Source organism: Cyprinodon variegatus, unplaced genomic scaffold, assembly GCF_000732505.1.
Source record: "Cyprinodon variegatus isolate N-32 unplaced genomic scaffold, C_variegatus-1.0 Scaffold605, whole genome shotgun sequence".
NCBI classification, from domain to species: domain Eukaryota; kingdom Metazoa; phylum Chordata; class Actinopteri; order Cyprinodontiformes; family Cyprinodontidae; genus Cyprinodon; species Cyprinodon variegatus.
The window spans coordinates 265,298-286,283 of record NW_015151058.1 but is presented as its reverse complement, the minus strand read 5'-3'; the positions used below and the strand labels follow the sequence as shown (position 1 = coordinate 286,283).

The 20,986-nt window shown below is 36.3% G+C and overlaps 1 protein-coding gene across 1 annotated transcript in view; it reads left to right on the top strand.

Annotated features, from left to right (window-relative positions):
- Positions 1-20,986, top strand: part of slc45a4 (solute carrier family 45 member 4) — a 57,618-nt gene that overhangs the window by 25,765 nt on the left and 10,867 nt on the right. The window contains exon 4 of the mRNA XM_015392770.1: positions 19,687-19,875. Coding sequence (XP_015248256.1) covers positions 19,687-19,875 — 189 coding nt within the window. The remainder of the gene's footprint in view (positions 1-19,686; positions 19,876-20,986) is intronic.

Sequence of the window (20,986 nt, the reverse complement as noted above, 5' to 3'; positions counted from 1 at the left end):
ATACCAGGCATTTATCCTAACTTCCGTCCACCTTGCTCGGATCTAGTTCCTCCTGGGGATTATCAGCCATGTCCTCTGACTCAACATGTTTATAGGTGCACTCCTACTGAGGGACGAAGCCGTGCTCTAATAAATACTTTATCTGCACCAGTGTTATCTTTTGACACACTTTAAAATACTTCAGTGGGAATGAACATCTTCACTGGAGCCACAGATGGTGGGAAACTGATAAATCTTAGAGTGAAAAAGTGGTGAATGGATTGGTATGAGGTAGAGGAAATTAGAACCGGTCATAATCTGGTTTGTACTTGGTAGTGTGTTCCTCCTGCTGCCTTCTTTCACTGCCCACCCTCTATAAATTCCTTCTCCTCCGTCAGTAACCCTGTGTGATCTCCTACATTGCATAACCAAGAAGCCATTTATAGGGAGGTCACTCAGGCCACTGTGACTCTTGTCTGGCTCACCCTGGATGAGCCGACAGAGGGAACCAGGCTTGCTACACGCCCTGTTGTTGTTGTTGTTGTTGTTGTTGTTGTTGTTGTTGTTGTGGCTGAAGGAAAGTTATTGAAACCCACAGTTGTGTTTTGTTGTCATATTTCCTAAATATTTAAGCTTTCCATTCTCTAGAAACGGCCGCCTGGGGTGTTAATGAAGGGAGAACATTTGTTTCACGGTTGTGTTGTTAAATTTGAACTAGATGAAGCATTCGTTTTAGTGTCACCATGTATCAGGTCAGCCTGCTGAGGATTCAGACAGTAGAGGGGCTGCATGCTTTTCATCTAATTTTAGCCCTGATTTAGCTGCCTTAGCCTATTTTCTCACATCGGGATGTGTGTGAATCCCTCGCAATAAATTTAGAGGTACAAATTAAACAGATTAATCACGTTAAATAATACAACTAATTAGGTTTTCTCTATTTTAAATCTATCCCTGTTGAGACGAAGCCTGTCATGCTGTTTTTTCTTCATGCTAAGCTGCTCAATTACATTTTATTTCAATAACAATAGGGTCTGAAATCCAGCGTTATACAGTATGTTTCATTCAGGATGGTGCAGGCAAAACAACTGCACACACCAACTGATCCAACATATGTAGGCAGCAGTGGTACATCCCTTTGCAGTCGCTGTTTATTTACGTTTTGTAAACAAGAAGAAGGCAGTTTTCATTTTGAATTGTAAATTCTCCATTTTTAAGTCAAGCTAGTATTTCAACCTTTAGTTTGTGCCTATCTTTATTTCAAAGGTTACCTTTTTTAAGCCACTTCATTAATTAGCTAGATTGTTTCAGGAAGTGTGGCTTTAGTCTGAATGCATAAAAAAGAAATCTGTTTGGTTTTGCAGAGAGATTGATTGCAGTTAACTGGATATTTACATGTTTTAAGAATAATCTGATTTCCACAAAAAAGAGCAGCCAGAACCAAGTCAGTTTGAGGAATGAGAGATTAGTGTACAAGCTAACAGTTACTTGGAACACAAGCTATTAGAGGTTTGTGGATACCCTTTCTCTTGCTTTTCCAGAGATGAAATAATTTAGTAATTGGGCGAATACCTTTCAAAATGTCTGAACTAATTGAGTATTTGATAGATGCTGCAGATAAGATGTTTACTGCTCATAATTACTCTAACTAAATTTAGATTTACCAAAAAAGTCCACAAAGGATTATAGATGCAAAATATAGAGAGGGAATTATTTCTGTCTTTGACAAATATAAGATTAATTTACACATCTTAAGCTGGGCATGCACTGTACGATATTTCCAATCATTGCACGCAGCTACAGCTCAAACTGGACGGCCAAAAACACCACACGACAGACTTGGCTTCAAAAGATGGAGCTGGTCGGATTCGTCAGTCTAGAAGAAGACTTTTTTCGACTTTTAACAACACTTTATTTACACAATTCAAAACATATAAACAATTGACATAAAACAAGTGTCAGCTAAAAATCATCCTTCATCTGGCACGTCACATAAAATGTTGTTAAAACCCCAAAATTGAATAAAATCCTCTATCTTCTGTGTGGCTTTGTGGAAGTAAAACTCCAGCCTTATAAGAAGAAGAACTCCCTTGTTTGCTCATGCGCAGTGCTCGAGATTCAGGTAAATCGGCTCTTAGATGCTGGTAGCTCTGCTTCAACAGCAGGATTTGCCCACGACCACCTCATGGGGGCCGACTGAATTTCAAACGGGTTTCATTTTCTCTCGATCTTATGTTTCCTGATCAGGAGGTCGTCGCGAGGGGCTGATTGACCCTTGTTAATCCCTGTACACTACATGACGCAGGATGCATGATGAGGCTGTAACTCGGCCCGATCCAAACAATTCTCGAACGACTAGAAAATCTGCCCTGAAAAGGGCAAAAAATAGTACAAAGTTTGGCTTTAGTGGACGGATTTACCAAGGCCAAAAACGACCCTAAAAACTCCCTTTTCCGAGCTGGTATTGTTTTTTTCAGGCCGATAACGACCTCAACGACTCCCCATTACTAAGGGGTGGACCTGTTTTTCCGGTTCAATTTGCATGTTAAGCCCTAACAAGGCTTTTATTTGGGCCACTCTATAAGCCCTGAACTCAAACGCTACTCCAGACATTTTAAATTGAGAAAGCTTCCTGGATTGGAAGCAAAACTTCTTTGAACTTGGAAAAAGTCAAGTGGTTTGTTTTTAACTTTTTTTGGAATGAAAATTAATTGCACAGATCTTCCTCTTCTTGAGTATTTTTGGTCACTGCTAATATTTTAATTGGACTTCTTTTTGATGCAATTAATGTATTAGTAATGTCTGATGTAACTTCACCTCAAACTTGTTTTTGAATTATTTGTGTTTTCCTTTTTTAAACAATAACTTGCTTTGGATTTTTTTGGCTTTATAAGCTGCTTTTTTTTAATCAAAATTTAGATTTTATGCATTGTACATTTAAAAAAATCCCTTTATATCACAGTATAACTTATAGTAAATAGTAAATATCAACTCTGCTCCATCATAATGTTTTTATGGATTCTGGAAAATTACTGCAGCCGCTGGAATTAGCTGGGTAGATGTTAAGCTTGCTGACTGGTTCACCCTGACTGAAACTATTGTGCATCGGTGTGTAACCCCTCAACACAAGGGTCAGGGAAACTGAGTGTGTGCAGCAGACACGGTTCGATGAAGCAGCCCTTATTTACACTAGAGAGAGAAAGAGTTGGAACTTCTACCCTACAAGGTCCTGTATGTGGAGCTCTCTGCCATTCACATGCATGCACAGATGTTTTCCACAGTTAGGTGGAAAAACAAATACTGAAATCATAGAGAAAAAGGGCTATATTTCATATTGTCTCATTTTCTCTCTCCTCAGTTTCTTCATGCCTCAAATGATTCCAGTACCATAAATCCGTAAGCCAAACTCTCTTGGAAATGTCCATTTCATATTTCAGAAATCTCATTCTTTTATGTAAATCAGATACGCTTGAGTCAACCCGTCACAGAAATGTACTCTTGCTGTGATATCCTAAAGTATGGACAAGGAAGCACATGGAAAGTTCAAAGTGCAGCTTTTTTAGCTTGTTCAACCTTTAAATGAAGGGGAATTCAGTCAGAATTAGACGTCTTTTATAAACGTATTTGATGAAATCGAACTCCTGTCACCATGGCAACTGAAATTCTGAACTTTATATCAGATTTCTGGCGAATGAGACATCATATTAAGGCAAGGACAGTTATTTGTATTGCACAATTCACACACTTGGCAAATAAAAGTTGCTTATAGAGCTAAACGGGGACCAGGGTTGAAAATATACATACTAATAATTTCAAATTAATAAAATGATGTTATCAAATGGATATGAAAGTTTAAAAAACACTAGATCACCCGAGACATGCAGATGTCCTGTGGGGATTTTAAGGGTTTTTTAGTTCTTGATATCACTGGACATCAAACCAAATAGTGTCTTAATTAAAGAGAAATGCTTTTTATGTTCTACTGAAGTAGGTGATTTTCATGCCCCCTTTTTTCTCTGATTATATTGTTTAGAATTAGGTTATTGTTCAGTGTTACATCAAAGTAGGGGAGAGGATAGGGGTTCAAAAGCTGATTGAACATAGATATATATATATATATATATATATAGATATATATAGATATATATATATATAGATATATATAAAGCAGAATGTGTCTAATGAGCCTCAATGCTTTAATATTGAATCCCTTTTTTAAATCCATCGTGAAAGTTTAAAAACTAAAACACATTTGGAAGCTTCTTTGCATGATGTCATGCATCTTTTACTAAAACCAGACAATTGCAATTTTGTTTGTTTTTCACCAAAGATTCATGCAGAAAAAGTAAAACAAAATACGTGTTTTTTATTATCGGTTATGTTGTTTATTTCTTTCCTCGACGGCTGTTTTGGCTTTAGTGAGGCAACCTAAATCCTAGAGAAATGGCAGAATGACAACATTTTGAGCCTACTTTGGAGGCCTTATTTGCTTTTCTAAAGGAGATTACTACAATCAACCAGGAAATGTGCTCTGTGTTGCTGTACGCCTCAAAGGAGCTGCTGATTATATTAAAGTGTTTGCCGCTATCTTAATCAAATTCAACCTTTGCGTTTAATGCTTAGTCTCTGATGTTATTTAACCACTTTAACAAATAATCATCTCGTCAGCCGGTTTAATTTACTTAACCTCAACAAATCTTCTACAGTGATACAAAAAGCTGTTTCAGATCTGACAGTGTTGTGAAAGGCGACCTATATCACTTACACTCTGCACATCAGCAGTGAGGCCAGATAGTTGCCCCCCAATTTAGACCCTGGTTTTCATGCATCATAATTGCTAAATTATGGCATTTCATATTAGCTCTCAGCTCTTTAATGTTTTATTTAAAATAAAGCCTTCTGTCGCTCTATAATGAGGAATCTCAGCCTGATCTTACATTGTTTATATTTGCACGCCAGGTAATCTAATCTGTTTGAGTGATCCCATCATGTAGCTTACCTAACCTAGAGGACGACCTTGCAGAAAGGGTTATATAAATGGCTGGTTTGATGTCACAAGGACTAATCACCATAATCTGATCAAATCATTCATGGAACTGAGTGGAAGGAAGGTAGAGGTGCTGGTCATACATTTGTTATCCATCATGATTGTGGCAGGTGAAGGAGGAGGATAAAAATGTAAAATAAACAAAAACAAAAAAGAGATGTGAAATGTGCCAAAATTTAAGAATGAGTTTTTTAATTATGCATGGTGTCCCTGGCAACCTGTTAGGATATTTAACAACAATTTCCCGTTTTGCATGCTGTCAGCTTTTAGAAGGGAACTAGTCAGAATGCCGCACAGGCAGTCATTTTAAGCTTCCTACTAACAGGTCCACGCTGGTAAATTCACTTCCAACATATCTAGGTTCCAGCAGCATTAATGAAATATACATTGATTTGCAAACTAGATTTGTAGATTGTTGGAACAGGGGTCCAAATCTCCTGACGCACATCCTTTTCCAAGAAACTGGGACCTGACTAACAGAAAATCAGAAGGTTAATTCTTTCAAACAATAATGACTCCTATGAAGGTGGGTCTGTAAACTGAACACAGTGTAATTCTGAACAGAAATGTGATGTCTTAAAAGTTATTATAAATAAATCCCTCAAAAGTTTCCTAACATTTGAAAAACCAAGTGTTTTGTTCCAAAATGTATTTACATTTACTGTATTTGCTGTTTTAATCCCAAAATGGACAATTTTACAATTCCAAACACAGGGCCAGATGATGAACTCTGCATCAGGTGGTTTTATATCAAATTTAGTTTATGTAAATGAGCTATGCTCTATTTTACCCAATCATGGTTGTATTGAAAGGAAAACCTCACCATTGTCTGAAAAGCAATGGCTTTCAGGTTTTGTACTATTTCTACAATTTAATCCATTTTTGGATTACTGTTTAATTCTGAGTGCTTCTAAGTGATTTCAGTGTTAAAAGTGCAATATGCACTTTTAACATTATGCATTATAGTGTGAGTAGGGGATTACAATCGATATCAGCATTAACATAGATATCAGTCATTTTAAAAAAATACTGTTGTCAGTCCGATACTTTAAGCTTGACTGATATTTGGAACCAATTTTTATTTCCATCTTGTTGCTATTTGTTTATGTTTTGGGAGCACATGTCCCAACTAAGGCCATGTGGTTTTTGTTTGGACATGTGACAGTGACGGTGATGCAGCTTAGTGTTGCAGGGGTTTAACTGAAGTACAGAAGCAATATCTTTGGTGATTTTGTTGTTTATGTTTTTGATTTATCCATCGTGATTTTAAAAGAATAGGAGATGTTTATTATTGTAACGTCCCTATCAATGGCCATTAAAGCAATGTTAATATCAAATATAAACATTGGTAAAAGTGCAACAGTCACTGTGAGGAAAACCAGGCATGGCAAACTCATTTATATAACACAATTCAGCACAAAGAAAATTTAAAGTGCTTTAGTTGAGTTAAACAGCAAAATAAAAGTTTAGAAGATAAAAACGTGATAAAAGCAGGTAGTAAAGCAAATAACAGTCATAAATGTAACTTAAACTAATGATACCTTGGTTACCAGTTTAACCTTTAATAGTCACCTATTTTGCAAGTTGATAAAGATTAACAAATCAAAAATATATATATATATTTCAAATTAACATCTGTAGTTTCTGTGTACTTTTTTATTTATTTTTTTGACCACAAGAGGTTTGAAGCTGCAGCACAGGTTTATTTCTCATCTTTGTTTTGTTTTTTTTGAACGATTGGTCAGCAGTTTTAGGACAAAGCAATATTCTCTCCTCTCTTATGACACTGCATGTTTTTTTTTCTCTCCATGCAGCAGGTGATAAGTAAGGTATGAATGTGCTGTTAAATATGTGAGGAATGCAGAACTGGATATGTGCGTTTTTGTGTGTGTGGTGGGGTGTTGGTTTGTCAGCATTTTGTTTCACACCACTCCCTCTCAAGGGCAGTGAAGTCATTAAAAACAAAAGAGCTCTCAGGTGATGATGAGGGACAAAGAAATGTCAGGGGAAGCAGATTCTTTAACCCAGGGTGTGCTTCTAATGGTTGTTTTCACTGTACTGTTTTTGATCCTGTAAACAGGGTTTGGGTTGCTCCAAAAACAAGGACCAGTAAACACAGAGGGCATCACGTGAACAACAAAATGACTACAGAAAAAAGAAAATCTCACAGGTTAAAATCATTATAAGGTAGATTATTAGTCAAACAGTCAAGCATTAACTGTTATTTGCATTAAGCCAGATGTGCAGGTATGAGTCACAATGTTTTGTATAATAAGGTTCACATGACCCACAGGAAAGTCCAATATACAAATGGTTCACATGTAAACAGATTAACACCCCACACACACACACACTCTTTATTTTATTTTTCCCCGAGCATGACAATAAGTACCTTGAATATGAATGGCTAATTGCACCTAAAGCTGCTTCTGACTTTACTGTTACTTCTTGTTCTAGTTAAAGTAAAGCAGCTTATCCTGAACACTGCCAAATAAAAACAAGCCATGTGAAAGTTAGTTTTCACCATTCTTTTACTACAATGATAGAATTGCAATTTTGCCTTTTTTTAGATGCTCTGTCTGAGGTGGAGCAGTTCAGGAGTCTTGTTTACAGTTCGCAATATGATGGAGGTTGATGCAGGTAGTCGGGTTTTAGGCATTAACTGTCTATTTTTAAGTGAATTTTGTACCAGGAATAATCAAATTCAATTTTGTTCATTTATATAAAGCCAATTCACAACATGTCTTCTCAATGCACTTAGCTAAAGTAATCCAATCATATCGTAAGGAAACCCAGCAGATTGCATTAATCACTTTACAGCATTCATTCCTGCTAGGTTCTGTAGTTATAGTAGACAGTGGTTTGCATTGTTGCATTGACTTTACAGTAGTAATATCCTAGATACCTAGGTTTAAAAGGAGCTTCCTCCACAGGCTGGCTAAGCACATTCTTCTGTTTCCATTTGTTACAATCTGCTGGCAGTAGAGCTGCTGCTCCCCCTCATCGAGAGGAGTGAGATTAGATGGTTTGGTTATCTGATCAGATTAACTTTAAGGCATCTTCCTTTTAGGTCTTTTGTTGACCAATTGAGAGAAGACCCAGATGTAGTTAATTATTACTGCATTGCAAGATAGTTGATGCCCATAGGAATAGGAAAACCTTTCTGTCCTAGTGGCAGAAAGAATCTGCATTAAAAGGAATCAGTTGAGATAGTTTTTCAATCTTTCTGCTTTTGGAGGAATCCCCTCAAAGATGGGACAGGTCAGATCCAGTTAAAAGCCAACGTGTGTTTATATTTAATAATTATAAAAAAATGTGTTTTTTTATTTGAAATGGAAAGAAGTAATGCATCCTAGAGTATGAGCATCTCACTTTCTGATTTCCAAGCTCACACAGTAGCTCTGAACGTAGCTCACAGCAGTCAAAGTGATAAAGTAGAATTGACAAAGTCTGTAAAGCTCATATGATTAAACATGAACAAAGCTTAGTTTGTTCTGCTTGTAACAGCCTGTAAAACTTGAGTGGAGCTTTCTCACTCTGAAAATCTGTGTAATTTCTTTGTATTAGTTTCTGTTTATTTAAGAGATTTCTTGCATGAATAGAAAATACTAAAATATTTATCTCCTGATATAACTCAAATATTTTTGTCCCCCTTTTTGCACGAAAAATGAAAACAGAAACGCTTCTGGCACACGATTGGATGTTAAATACAAAAGCTTCTCATTGTACCCATCTCTGTATGTATTAGATTTAATAGAGCTGACACAATGGTCAGAAATTGTAAAATCAATGTGGCTAAAGTGGAACAAAATCTTTATACTTAGTTTTATTTGTTTGTTGTTGTTTTTTTTTTCTTCTTTTTAAATGTCACCAGAAATTAGGTTACTAACAGCTTCAAGCTCTACTGTCAATGTACCAAACTCTAAACCCCATGGATTGGGAGTATTTAAGTGGATTTTTTAAGCCAAAGAAGGTCTAAGTGTTTTCTGAACAAAGTGGAATTTGTTTTTTAAAGACCATAAACTGGAGGAACACTTATGTCATTGTCCGAAACAGCTAAGTCCCAGTTTTGCAAATTAAAGCACAAAATATCTGTGCCATCCGACTCTTTTGCACTTTTGAAAAATTGTCTCACAGCTATATATCTATTATAGTTCGGTCTGTAGACATTCCTGTCCAAATTCCAAAAGTCTGCTCCCAGTTCAGCAACGTCCAGGAAAGTGTTGGATGTGGTTTAATTCACTTTAATGCATGGCTATTTTTTTCTTAGTTTTTTTTTTTGTTTAGTTTTTTTCCTGGTTGTGTTAAGGTATGTTTATTCCTGGTTCCCCCTTATCATTCAGCATCACACATTTAGCAGTGAGAGCCTTGCCATTGAGCAAAAATACTGTTAAAGAAGTTAAGAGTCTCAAGTTAAGCTTTTTACTCAAGTAAAAGTGTAAAACTACCGGTTTTAAAACTACTTTAAGTATAAAAGTAAAAGTAAAGCAGGGAATTATGTTAAGGACAGACGGTTTGCTCCAATAGCCTATTAAAGGAAATTTTTTTCTTCAATTCTGGATGATAACTTCCTTATACTGAAGTTTCTTAGATTTATAACTAGTGGAAACAGTGTAACTTTAAATCGTTGGTGCAGTATCGAGTCCAACCCCCAAGAAATTAATTGTCTGGATGAAACAAATAATTTTGATGGGTTTTCTTTATTTTTTTTAATACCAACAGACCATATTAAAAATGAGCTTAAATGAAACAAAACTGAAGAGTCTATTATTAAAATTAAAGGAGTAGAAAAAGATGATTGTTAAAGCAGTTAAAGCAGTAATTGTAGTTAAAGATAATTACTCCAGTAAAGTATAAATAGCTCAAATTTCTGCTTAAGGTAGGTAACAAAGTACTTTGTGTACTTTGTTAATTGAGACCTATGTTCATAGTCGGTGTTCCACAGACGGCAAGAAATCATTTGAGCTACTTTTGTTTTTCTGTCATCTGAGGCGAGTTGGCCCAATCTCTTCTGACACCAACAAACTATTATCATTCACACATCTGCTGCTTATTAGATGCATTATTGAAACAGGATTATTTATAAGGATCTATGAAAATCAGCTGTCTTTAAAACAGAACGCCACTTCTGGCACTAAGAAAACCTGCACATTTAAAGTAAACTGGATCATCTTGCTTTCTTATTCTCAGTTTGAACTATAACCTGATTAGATTCCTAGATGCCTTTAGTTGCTGTCATGTAATCAGTTGACAGCAATTCAAGGCAGTGGATTCAAAATGATGCAACATTACACGTATCTCTGAAGGTGAAAGTAGAACCAATTTGCTCTCTAATTTTAAATTTTTTTTTTTTTTTCTGCTAAATTTCCAATATAAAAATTTCTAATATTTAAAACAATAAAAGACAAAAACCTTATCAGTTATCTTTAGACTCAGTGTACTGTTTTGTTACTTTAAACCCTTTTATAGAAAAGTGGCTTTTAAAAATGAATGAACCCCACTTCCCAAACCGACCTAAAAACAAGTATAAGCCTTGAAACCCTGAAAAAAAAATGCTGTTTGGTTTTTATTTTTGCAGAGATATTTAACCATTTAATTTTTACAGAAGATTCTGTTGATAATTAGATGACCTATAGTGTGTGTAGTTGCATAAGACCAATGATCTCTGGTTATTGGCCATATTGATCCACTCATTGGAAAGCTGGGACTTCCTGTTGATAGTAGGTCATTCGCAGCCAGAAACCTGCTACCCTGCTGTTAATCCTATTCACTCAAGTATTAGATGTAAAAATTAGCACAGTATAGCTGGTGCTGGGTGTATTTTCAACCAGCAGAGAAATCCATGTGGTTGTTGGAAAGATTTTGCCTTGGTGTAAATCTCTTCCTGTATTTGTCTGTGTCTCAGCAGGAGGCAGCTAGTGTACTGCAGTGCTGTTGCATAACTCTGCTGACTAGAAGCAGCTGTGTGTGTGTGTGCACACAAGCTGGTTTCATCCAATCTGAGTGCCACCTTATGAAAAGAGAACAGGGGGAGGGATGGGGGGGAGGTTGTCACCTTTGCACAGCTTCTTTCATACCAAAAGTCATTTCTAATGTCTAATTCTCAAGCAGGCAGATTTGGAAAGTAGAAAACAAAAACAAAGCTCACAGCTTGTAATGTTTTTTTTCCCCTTCTGTATCAGTTATTCCTCCTTCAGCATGCATTCAGATATCAACGGCATGGTTTATTCTGCAATGCATTTTTTGTTCAAATAGCCTTGACTATGCCTTTTGTTCATCTTTTTCCCATTTCTGTAAAGTGTTTCTGTAGAAAAGCGTGTTGGTCCCCGCTGCATGATTGATGACCATCTCTTGCTGCTGGGAAGTGCTATGACTCACTCCTCTCATCTCTTATGGTCTCGCTTTCTTTTTTTGGACTTTATAATCCTCAGCATCATGGCAAATGTCTGTTGAAGTTACTTTTAGCTTGTTTTCTTTTGGTAATAGTTTTTTTTTTTTTTGGTGTCATTATGTCACAAGGTTTTACCAGCATGTGTAGAAAGACCTATCCTGTGCTCTTAGCATTTAAAGGTCTATAAAATATAGTGATTTATCAAGGGAATATTTAGTTGTACAATCATAAAAGTAGGAAAATCTTTCCATTTTGTTTAATTGCATTTCCATATGTGTTGCATGTAAAGATTGCAGGAACACAGAAGCCTTGCTGGTAAAAAGAAAGGATTTTGTGAATCAATATATAAGAAATCTATGGTCCTCTCACATTAAAACAGCTTTTAATGGACTATTCATCCTAAAATGTCCTTTTTCACTAATAAATATACCTGTTGGTGCGACGTAATCTAGAGAAACCAACATCAGAGTCTCAACCTGTTAGGGAATAGGCGGGCCTTGGAGCATGTCTGCCCATCACCACCTCCGTAAGGTGCAATTTGTAAATGTTTGTGTGGGCGGAAATAAGGCTCAGCCAACGCGCATTTTTCTTTTACAGTTTGTGCAAAGGGATTCCTGCTAAACAAGAAGTTAGAAATGTTGCTCTGCACCTTTTATAAAAAAAAAAAAAGAGCAATGAGTTCTGATTAGTTTTCACGTGTAGTTTGATCTTTCTTTGATATGCTGGAGAATGTTGAAGTGTACGTACCCTTTGGTGTGGCATTTCATAAACTTGGTATACAAAAGAGTTTTACTTAGAAAATAAAATGAATAAATCTGAGCAATGTCATTATTAGACAATGAATAAACATCGAATCACGACAGAAATTGTCTTTGAAGCTCATCTATTTTGAAACTTGGAAAAAAATTTTAAATCTCTCATCCTAATTTTTACCTCAGCTTAATATAAATATGTTTTCCATTGGAGATATTTCTGCACAAATATACTCCAAACGATTATTGATCATTGAAGGGATGGGCCAAATGGGCCGACTGGTTTTTGTAGTTTTGCCTGTGGTGGTGATAAAAAAGATATTGAGACCTTTACTTGATTACTCTGATTTAATTTGAATTTGCTGCTGGACAATACGCAGAAATGCAGAATTACTGCTACTTTCTTAGAAAGCAGCAGTGTATACAGTAAGCATTAAATTGTTACCTATTCCTAATTGTGCTTTTAAAATGGCTTTTGTTATCTGAGTCCATTATACCTGCAGATAGTAATCAATAAGAAAATGTCATTATTGACATTTTGTATCTGTTCTCACATCTGTTTCTGTTTTGTTTATTGAAAAGCGAAACACACCTGCTTCCTCTTCTTCTTTTCTTGTCCTCTCCCTCTCTTTAATTCACACCCTTTCTTCCTCCTTCCTTTCTGCCCACTTTCTGAAATCACGAACTCTGACCCACTCCCTCTCTTTCGCACCATTTCTCTCGCTCTTTTTAGGACGGCTGTCATTTTCCCCAAAGTTTTCTCACGCCGGCGCAGGATATGAAAGGATTGTTTTGTTTTTATGGGAGAATGGACAGGAAGGGAAGAGGGGAAAGTTTGGACGAAAAACGGAGGAGACAAAGGATAGAAGGAGAGATTGTTGAGCTTCAGTTTTGATGGTGGGGATTCTTGTGCAAGGAGGAGGGAGTCTTTGCTGACGAATGATTTTAATACAGTCAAATGGAGGGATGAAAAAATACACTGATATATAATTATAGGTTTAAAGATGACATGGTCATATATAATTTATATAATAGATTTTTTTTTTCACAGAAAAATCTAAATTCTGATTTCTCATGTCTGTCCTTAATAAAAGTGTATTATGGCCATAGTTTCCACTTTCTATCGTTTCCTCTGAAATTGTGCAACAAGACAGAATCAAAGAAACAGAAGTGAAGTAAGTTCTCAATTTCAATGTTCTGCCCTGACAGCTCTAATTATCAAACTGGGATCATCGGTTTTCAGCTAGAATGATCCCCAGCTGTATACTGACCAGTCTTATAGTTTTGTCTCCAGCTGTTGCTTTGCTGTAATTCATTGGGTTCCATGCAATAAGCAGAGAGAGCTTTTATAGGGCTCTTTTATAATTAATATCGACATTAAATTAGTCACATGGTGCAATAAATGTATCTCTCAAGTATAAGCATGAGTTAACAAAAAGTAAGTTCCATCAGACTGCCAATCAGACGCCTTGTCTCACCTTGAAATCTTTGGATAGCTTTCAAATAATGATGCAAATGATCAGTTTAATTGATTTATTTAAAGTTAATTGATCTTATTGGTCAACTAATGCATTCATATTTCCTTAAAGATTTCAGTTTTTGTATCAGGAGGATCTTTACATAACATGAAGGGCTTATTTTAACAGTATGCTGAATTGTACATCATTATACTTTAACAATTTATTGTGCAAGCTGTAATAAATACTGACTAAATAAACTTAATTTTTTTTTTTTCCCTTTATTAACCACCTTTTTTTTAAATTAAATTGGTTTTTTTCTTTTTTTTTTTGTTATATCTATTTTTTTTCTATTATGTCACAAACATTTTTGCTTTTTGTCCTATTTTTTTCTATCGTCACATCCTCACCTTTCAATCGTAGCAGAGAAGCTGCTCTTCTATGAACCATGGCTACATGGGTGCTATTTAAATGTTAGCTTAAAAATATCCACGATTAGTTGTAAAAATATACTTTATTGGCGAAATGTTTATTTTCACTTTAAATAAAATATTGGAATCTGTTTAGTTTCTATACATTAAAATAGAATATTGACACACTGATGTCGCCATGTTATTTACACTGCAATGCATTCTGGGTAACTGAATTAACAAAGCTCTGTTTGGCCAAAAAAGAATTGAGTAATGGTGGTTAACCTTTTCAGTTTGAAAAGCAGCACATTGAGATTGATGACAATGTAAAAAATTACAAGAGGTTATGAAGATGAGGTGGAGCAAATGGAGGAAGAGTGGAGAGTTAGCCAAAGTAACTGGTGTTTGCTGCTGCTAGGGGATGCTAACCCAGATGATTAGCTACGTTAGAAAGAATTCTGGTTTCTAACTGAGACTTTTTATGGTTAGCATCAGGATCTAAATATTTTCTCACATATATTAGCAAGTTGCTTTAAAGGACTGAAAGATCTGTCACTGTCATTTATTTTCCTAGATGTTTTTGATCTCATGTTAGCTTCTGCTAATTGTTAGCTCAAGCACATATGGTAAACCATAGTGCACTATCTAATACATTTTGTTTGTTTCAGAAGATATCTTATATATAACTGCTTATGAAAACGACACTGTTTGGCACGGTTTAAATTTACACCAGTCAATTGCAATATGATTAAAAAAACAAAAAAAAAACAAAAAAAAAACACAACAGTTCTGCTAATGCTAGCCTTCCCGCGTTTACTCGGTAGGTTATAGTTCACTAAGATGTACCTGTGTCATTTACCCAGGGTTAATTGCACAGGGGGAAAAACTGGCACCCTCCATTGAGGTCCACAATATGACAAACAAAATATAATTTTAAGTAATTACAAGTTTTACGTCTCACAATCTGCAATTGGTAGTTAAAAATAACATTTTAACATATTTAGACCAACATCACTACACTGCACATAAAACTACACTAAAAGAAATTCCTAAAACTAAAAAATTCATCGGATAGAATACATTTTGGTCTAATGAACCATTAATATACGATGATTTGGAAGTTAATTATTTATTTACATCCCTGGTTCAACAAAAGACCAACTGACGTAAGAGCTGAGCTTTAAATATAGATTTTTTTGTTTTCATCCCTTAATATTCATGTAACTTTAACCTAACAACCCCTTCCCTTGTTCTCAATCATACATTAAAATCTTACGTTCTGTTAAGGATTTTGGCTCTTGGTAAAAGAACTTAGTGTGATGTTTAATATACAAGTCAAAAGGTGAACAACTTATAGTCATGTGTAAACACCAATGAGAGGACTTTATTCTCTACTCCTGCTACTATAAACGATTCACACTCCAGGCGTTCTAGAGTTGTAAACAAATGCAAGGCACTACAGTTATGTTCTTCGCTTCCGTGTGGAAACAAAGTAGAGAAAAAAAAACACATAAAGCCTACACATACGTTAATGAATGGGTCGTTTGTGTTGAAACCTTTGCATGTTGAGGTCCGTTATTTTTTTGCTGTTTTTCAGGGAGGAAATGTGCATACTAGGAAAAAACAGAGCTTGCTGATAGATGGGGAAGTTGTTGCTTTTTTTCCTTAGGATATGTGAATAATATAAACTGTTTCATTTAGACTCCATCCTGCCAACTCTGCCCTTTCTGTCTTTCACATTTCCTCCTCTTCTCACCTTATCCCAGCTCTCTCTATCCTCCCTTTTTTTTGCATCCTTTGATGCTGAGCCTTTCTCACACTCCTCCTCTCTGTTTTCTCCTTGACCTCTCTCTTTTTGCACTAATTTCTTTTTCTATAATACTTCCTGCGATTTGATTCTCTCAGTATTGTTCCCTGTGCATGTGTGTGTTTTGCACATACAGTACCAGGACTGTGTGGGAACTGGGTTTTGAAATGTGTGGGAACAGAGACATGTCTTTATTTACTACGTTTAGTCTGTGTTTTTAGTATTGTGTGGGGATTGTTTACTAGATACTGTTTTCCTGTTTTGATGTTGACAAATCGACAGACAGACCGATTCTTATCTGCTGCCTTGTTTCATACTTTATGGCAGCACAGTATTTGATTTGTTGATGTGTTTTTTTTGTGTGTGTCTGTTTTTAAGATGAATACAGAAACAAAACTGGAGATAAAAAAGTCTAAAACAGCCCGTCGGCAGGAAGCACTTTGTGAATGGTAAAGCCTTATTAGGAGCCGGGAAGTGAAGGTGATGGAGACTGTGTCGTGACAGAGTTCTCAGGACCCTGTCACTACAAGCGGCAGAGGTTGAGCCCAGTATACAGAACGTACACGAGAAAGACAGAGGTCGACATATTTAAAGAACAATAGGAACATGACCTGTGTTATCTTAAATCAGTTCAGATGTGTCTCCACAGCACGTGTCAGTCTTTTCACTGCAGAATCTGTGCAGAGACACACAATGAAACAGTTTTATATTATGTTTATCTTGTTCTTCAAAATACTGTTATATTTTATACTCTTTACAGCTTTTTAAATGTAACATAAAAGGCTACAGTTTAATGCATTATTACAGAAAGTGGAAGGCAGCCAGGGCTGCAGCTCCGCCCTCTGGAAGCTTAAGTACATAGCAAGATTACTATAAAAACATCTTTATTTCAGTTGCTTTAAAGAATGTGTGATGGTGGCGGGACAAGATAAGAATAGCAGTGCCAAATCTAAGCCTCAAATTGTAATTTCTCTTTCATGTATGCTAGTATGCCACACCAGCACAATACATCATTTTATCTGAGAATGTTGATAGAGAGATACAGAAAATGGAAGATGCGGCTGCATTTTTGTTTTTGTTTTCAGTCACCTCCAGCATACGGCTGGAGGTGACTGAGGAGTTCAACCAAGAATGGACCCAGACACCCTTCTTTGTGGTGGTGATTAAAAGACATTTTCATGGATTATGATGTTTGCAGATGACATTGTGATCCTTAGAGAGAAACGATGGAGAAATAGAGATTTTCCCTGGAAATGAGGGGAATTAATAATAAGTGTAGGATTCATGGATGTGAATGAGAGGGATCCAAGCGGAGCCCTGAGGTTACATGGACCAGAGATGAAGCCTTGGAGAATCTAAAGTAACTTGAGTCAACTTTCCAGAGCAACTGTGCATGCAGAAAAGATGTTGAAGCAGGTTTAAACAAGTGGAGAAAAGTGTCAGGGGTGAGAAAATTGTATTAAAAAGAACAATAGGAAAGGTGTATAACAAAGTCTCTTTCCCACTGATATCAGTGGGTTAAACTGGGTTTTCCAGACATGGGTCAACCCGCTAACAATCGGCATTTTGCTCCCTTTCCGCTGGCAAGATCGGGAGCCAGGGCATAGTCAGTATTCTTTATTGTTCCGTTCTTGTATGTGTCCAAATCCCTGTTACCAGTGCTGCACCATGTTAATTTAATCTAAACAGGGTTGTTTTGTCTTGTTAGACGAGATGCGACTGGCACGGTGTGTTGACTGCCGTACGTTGCTTTCAATGGTATCACGTAATTTAGCAGGTCAACCCAGCTCTGGTGTTCCCATAGCATTAAAATCAGAGCCAAGGCGATTTTAAGGCAGGTGGCTTGTCGAATTGTTTGACCCGGGTCGACACGCATCTACTGAGCTGTTCCTACTGCCACTAAAAGCCGATTGTTCCCAGGTTTAAACTGGTTTAAACCCCATTCACAATGGGCGGGAAAGGGGTGTGACTGTTGTGAAACAAGTTTTTTTGTGATTTTCCTCTAAAGTTGAAAGCTAACTCCTCTAGTAGCTGCATTGCCTAAGACCCATACTAACTCAATAAATGCATTAAAAGCAAGATAGCAATAATGGTGACACACACACACATATATAATACAACTATTAAGTGACCGTAAACAAAGCATAAGGATTCATCTAATTTCTCGTTTCCGTTCTCTTAGATATTTTTAGTTATGTAGATGGAAAAAGTTTAACCACAACAAATAGTAATGCATCTCTTAAAATAAATGAACCTGCTTAACATGCAGATGTCTTCTTAAATAACATCACCTGCTCTTGTGTTATACCCATTTGCTCTGATAGATGAGGATTTAGGAAGTAGTTTAACAAGCTAAAAGGAGTATTTGTTGGCTGTTATTATTCAGAGGTAGTGACAGCATGTGTGCCTTTCCGTACTTTTTAAGCACACGTTCTGTTTGGCCAAAGATGTTTCCATCGGCCTCTTCTAATTTGAAACTCTGCTGTGCTGCAGGTATGTTTGAATGCTTCCCCTTGATGCCGGCAGTGGAAAGTTAGAGCATATTAATAATGTAAGAAGTGATGACAAATGAGGTCACATTCCCTGGCCATTTACATTAGCAGTGTGATGTGATCACCATTCAGTTGAGATGTATATTAGATTAAAAGATGGTTAAAACTGGTTAGAAAATACAGGGATGGTTACAGGGACAATACTGTACAAATGATTTAAGCATCTTTCTTATTCTTTTCATTAAAGAAGAGTCTGATCCATTTAATCTTTTAAAGTGTTCTTGGTAAAAATCCTTTGCAGACTTTCTGAACGTCTGAATATTTTGTTACATTTCACTCATTCTTCTCATTACTTAAACCTGATCATCACAGCATGTCGTGCAATTTATCCATAACAAAATGAAACCATCTTGGGAGCAAAATGTAAACGTCATGCCTTGAAGATTTTAAAGAGTGTCAAAAATCTGGCCTGAGACATTCATTTTTCTCCAATTGATTACATCTGTATACCAGGTTTTCAGTAAATGGCATTTATGGATTCACAAAGTTTGCTTTCCACTGAAAATGTGGATGCACTTAACATAAAATACTTGGAAAAGACACCAAAGTCTGACTCGAAATGTTCTAAAAGCTTTTAAATAGTTATTGATCGATGCCATTTTCAAGTTTTTAGGTTATAGTTCCTGGAAATCACCTTGTGTATAAAATACATTTTTATCTTCTGTCATCTTTTTTTTGTGCCAGTTTTGCCCTGAGTTTATTACTTTTATAAACAAAATAACCATCTTACTGTCTTGAATAGTGTTGTTAACATGATCAGTTCATACATCAGTCTCTTGTTGCTACAATTTTAGCTGCAAAAATATGACCGGACCAAAGTTCCCCCTATCAATAGTCTCATTTAACATATGCATTTTCTGAGACACTGAACGTTGGATTTCCATTAACTGTTAGTCATTAGAAATAGTCAAACTTGACTCTTTAAATATAAATATCACTCTACTACTAATGTTATGTCTTTCACTTTCCTTAATTGAATTGCTTTCAACATTTCTATTCTAATTGAATGAGATGCATTTATGTGAACTCCACTCTAAAATGTTGACATCAAACATGCAATAAAAATTACGTATCATCTATTGTTTGAAAAACTTTACACAATCCAAAATTTTGTGTTAATAAAATATTTAGTTTTTTTTTTGTGTGTTGTTTTGATTTAAGATTGAATCCAGTTTCTATTGAAAACCATTTAGTCTTCTACAGATGGGATACTACTTCTGCCCCCTGCTGGTCAAAACTGAAAAATAACATAAACACTTTTAAACTTAAAGTATTTCTGTTTGTCCCTTTGCAGGTCTTCCAGAGCAGTATTACAGTCTTACATGGCTGCTCAGTCCAGTTCTGGGCCTCATGTTCACGCCTCTGATCGGCTCTGCCAGTGACCGCTGCACTCTGCGCTGGGGCAGGAGGAGGCCATTCATCCTGGCTCTCTGCATAGGAACACTGATTGGAGTGGCGCTGTTCCTAAACGGGTCATTGATAGGTGGGTGCACATCTTTTTGTAAATTGGGGAGTTCTTTTTTAAAAGTGTAAATGATTATTTTTCTTAATTAAAATTTTTAGTCATTCTCCTCTTTTGTAATTTTGTTTTATTTATTTTTTTAAAACACTTGTTCCAAATCTAACCTACAAGCTATTTATGGAGCTATTTTACAGTTAAGTAAGCAGTTGATTTGGGTAAAGATGGAGGTTCAATGCATCACAAAAAGAATTTACGATTTTCACTTTTGAAGCTAATTTGCTTACTGTCATCTGCACCCCAGAGAGTCCTGGATGAAAAATAAACCCTAAAATGTAATCCTATCTAAGGGCCGTTTCTTTTCCTAGCAGGGTTTTGTTCCATTAGCGAGGGAAAAGAGAAAAACATCTACTGCTGATATCAGCAGAGCATCGTCTGCTGTTAGCTTCCTCATTTCAGAGCTGTTATCGACGTTGTTTGCCGTAGCATATTAGGCTTTAAGTCTTCACAGATCTGATTGGGAAGCCATTTAACATACACTTCCTGCTGCATATGATCATTTCTATCGTTACAGTCTGGATCTTGTAGTAGTGGTCATACAATATTTCTTTTCATTGTTGGTTTTAGGAAATATCAAGAAAAATTATTTTCTTAAAGCAACAAAAAAGAGGTATGAATGGTATGAGGAGCTGTGTGAACTGTGTTCTATCAGCAGAATCTATTTACTTCTACTGGATTGTTTTCCTTTCTGCCTCTATTCTTCTCCTCAAAGTTTGGATTTAGGTCAGAAGAGAACTGAAGTGGGTGAGAGACCCAAACAGGCACAGTTGGCATGTGAAAAACAAGCAGCCTGTGTGAGAAATAAATGAATGAGAGCAAACGTGTGTCTTTCAATAAATATAAATGTGTGAAAAAACAGAAGGTGACGTGGGAAAACTTGTAGTAACCTATGGGTGTGAGTGAGTTTATGTGTGTTGACATGGGAACACCGGAGCTCACAGTTCACAGGGAAACAGTTCCTGTTTGCTTCCTTCTCTCCACCAATCACAGGTCACTTCCTGTCTGGGTGCCTGGCTAATGAGCACTGTGGCTCCATTGTCTAACCCAAACACACACTCGCGTTTGCCATTCCCTC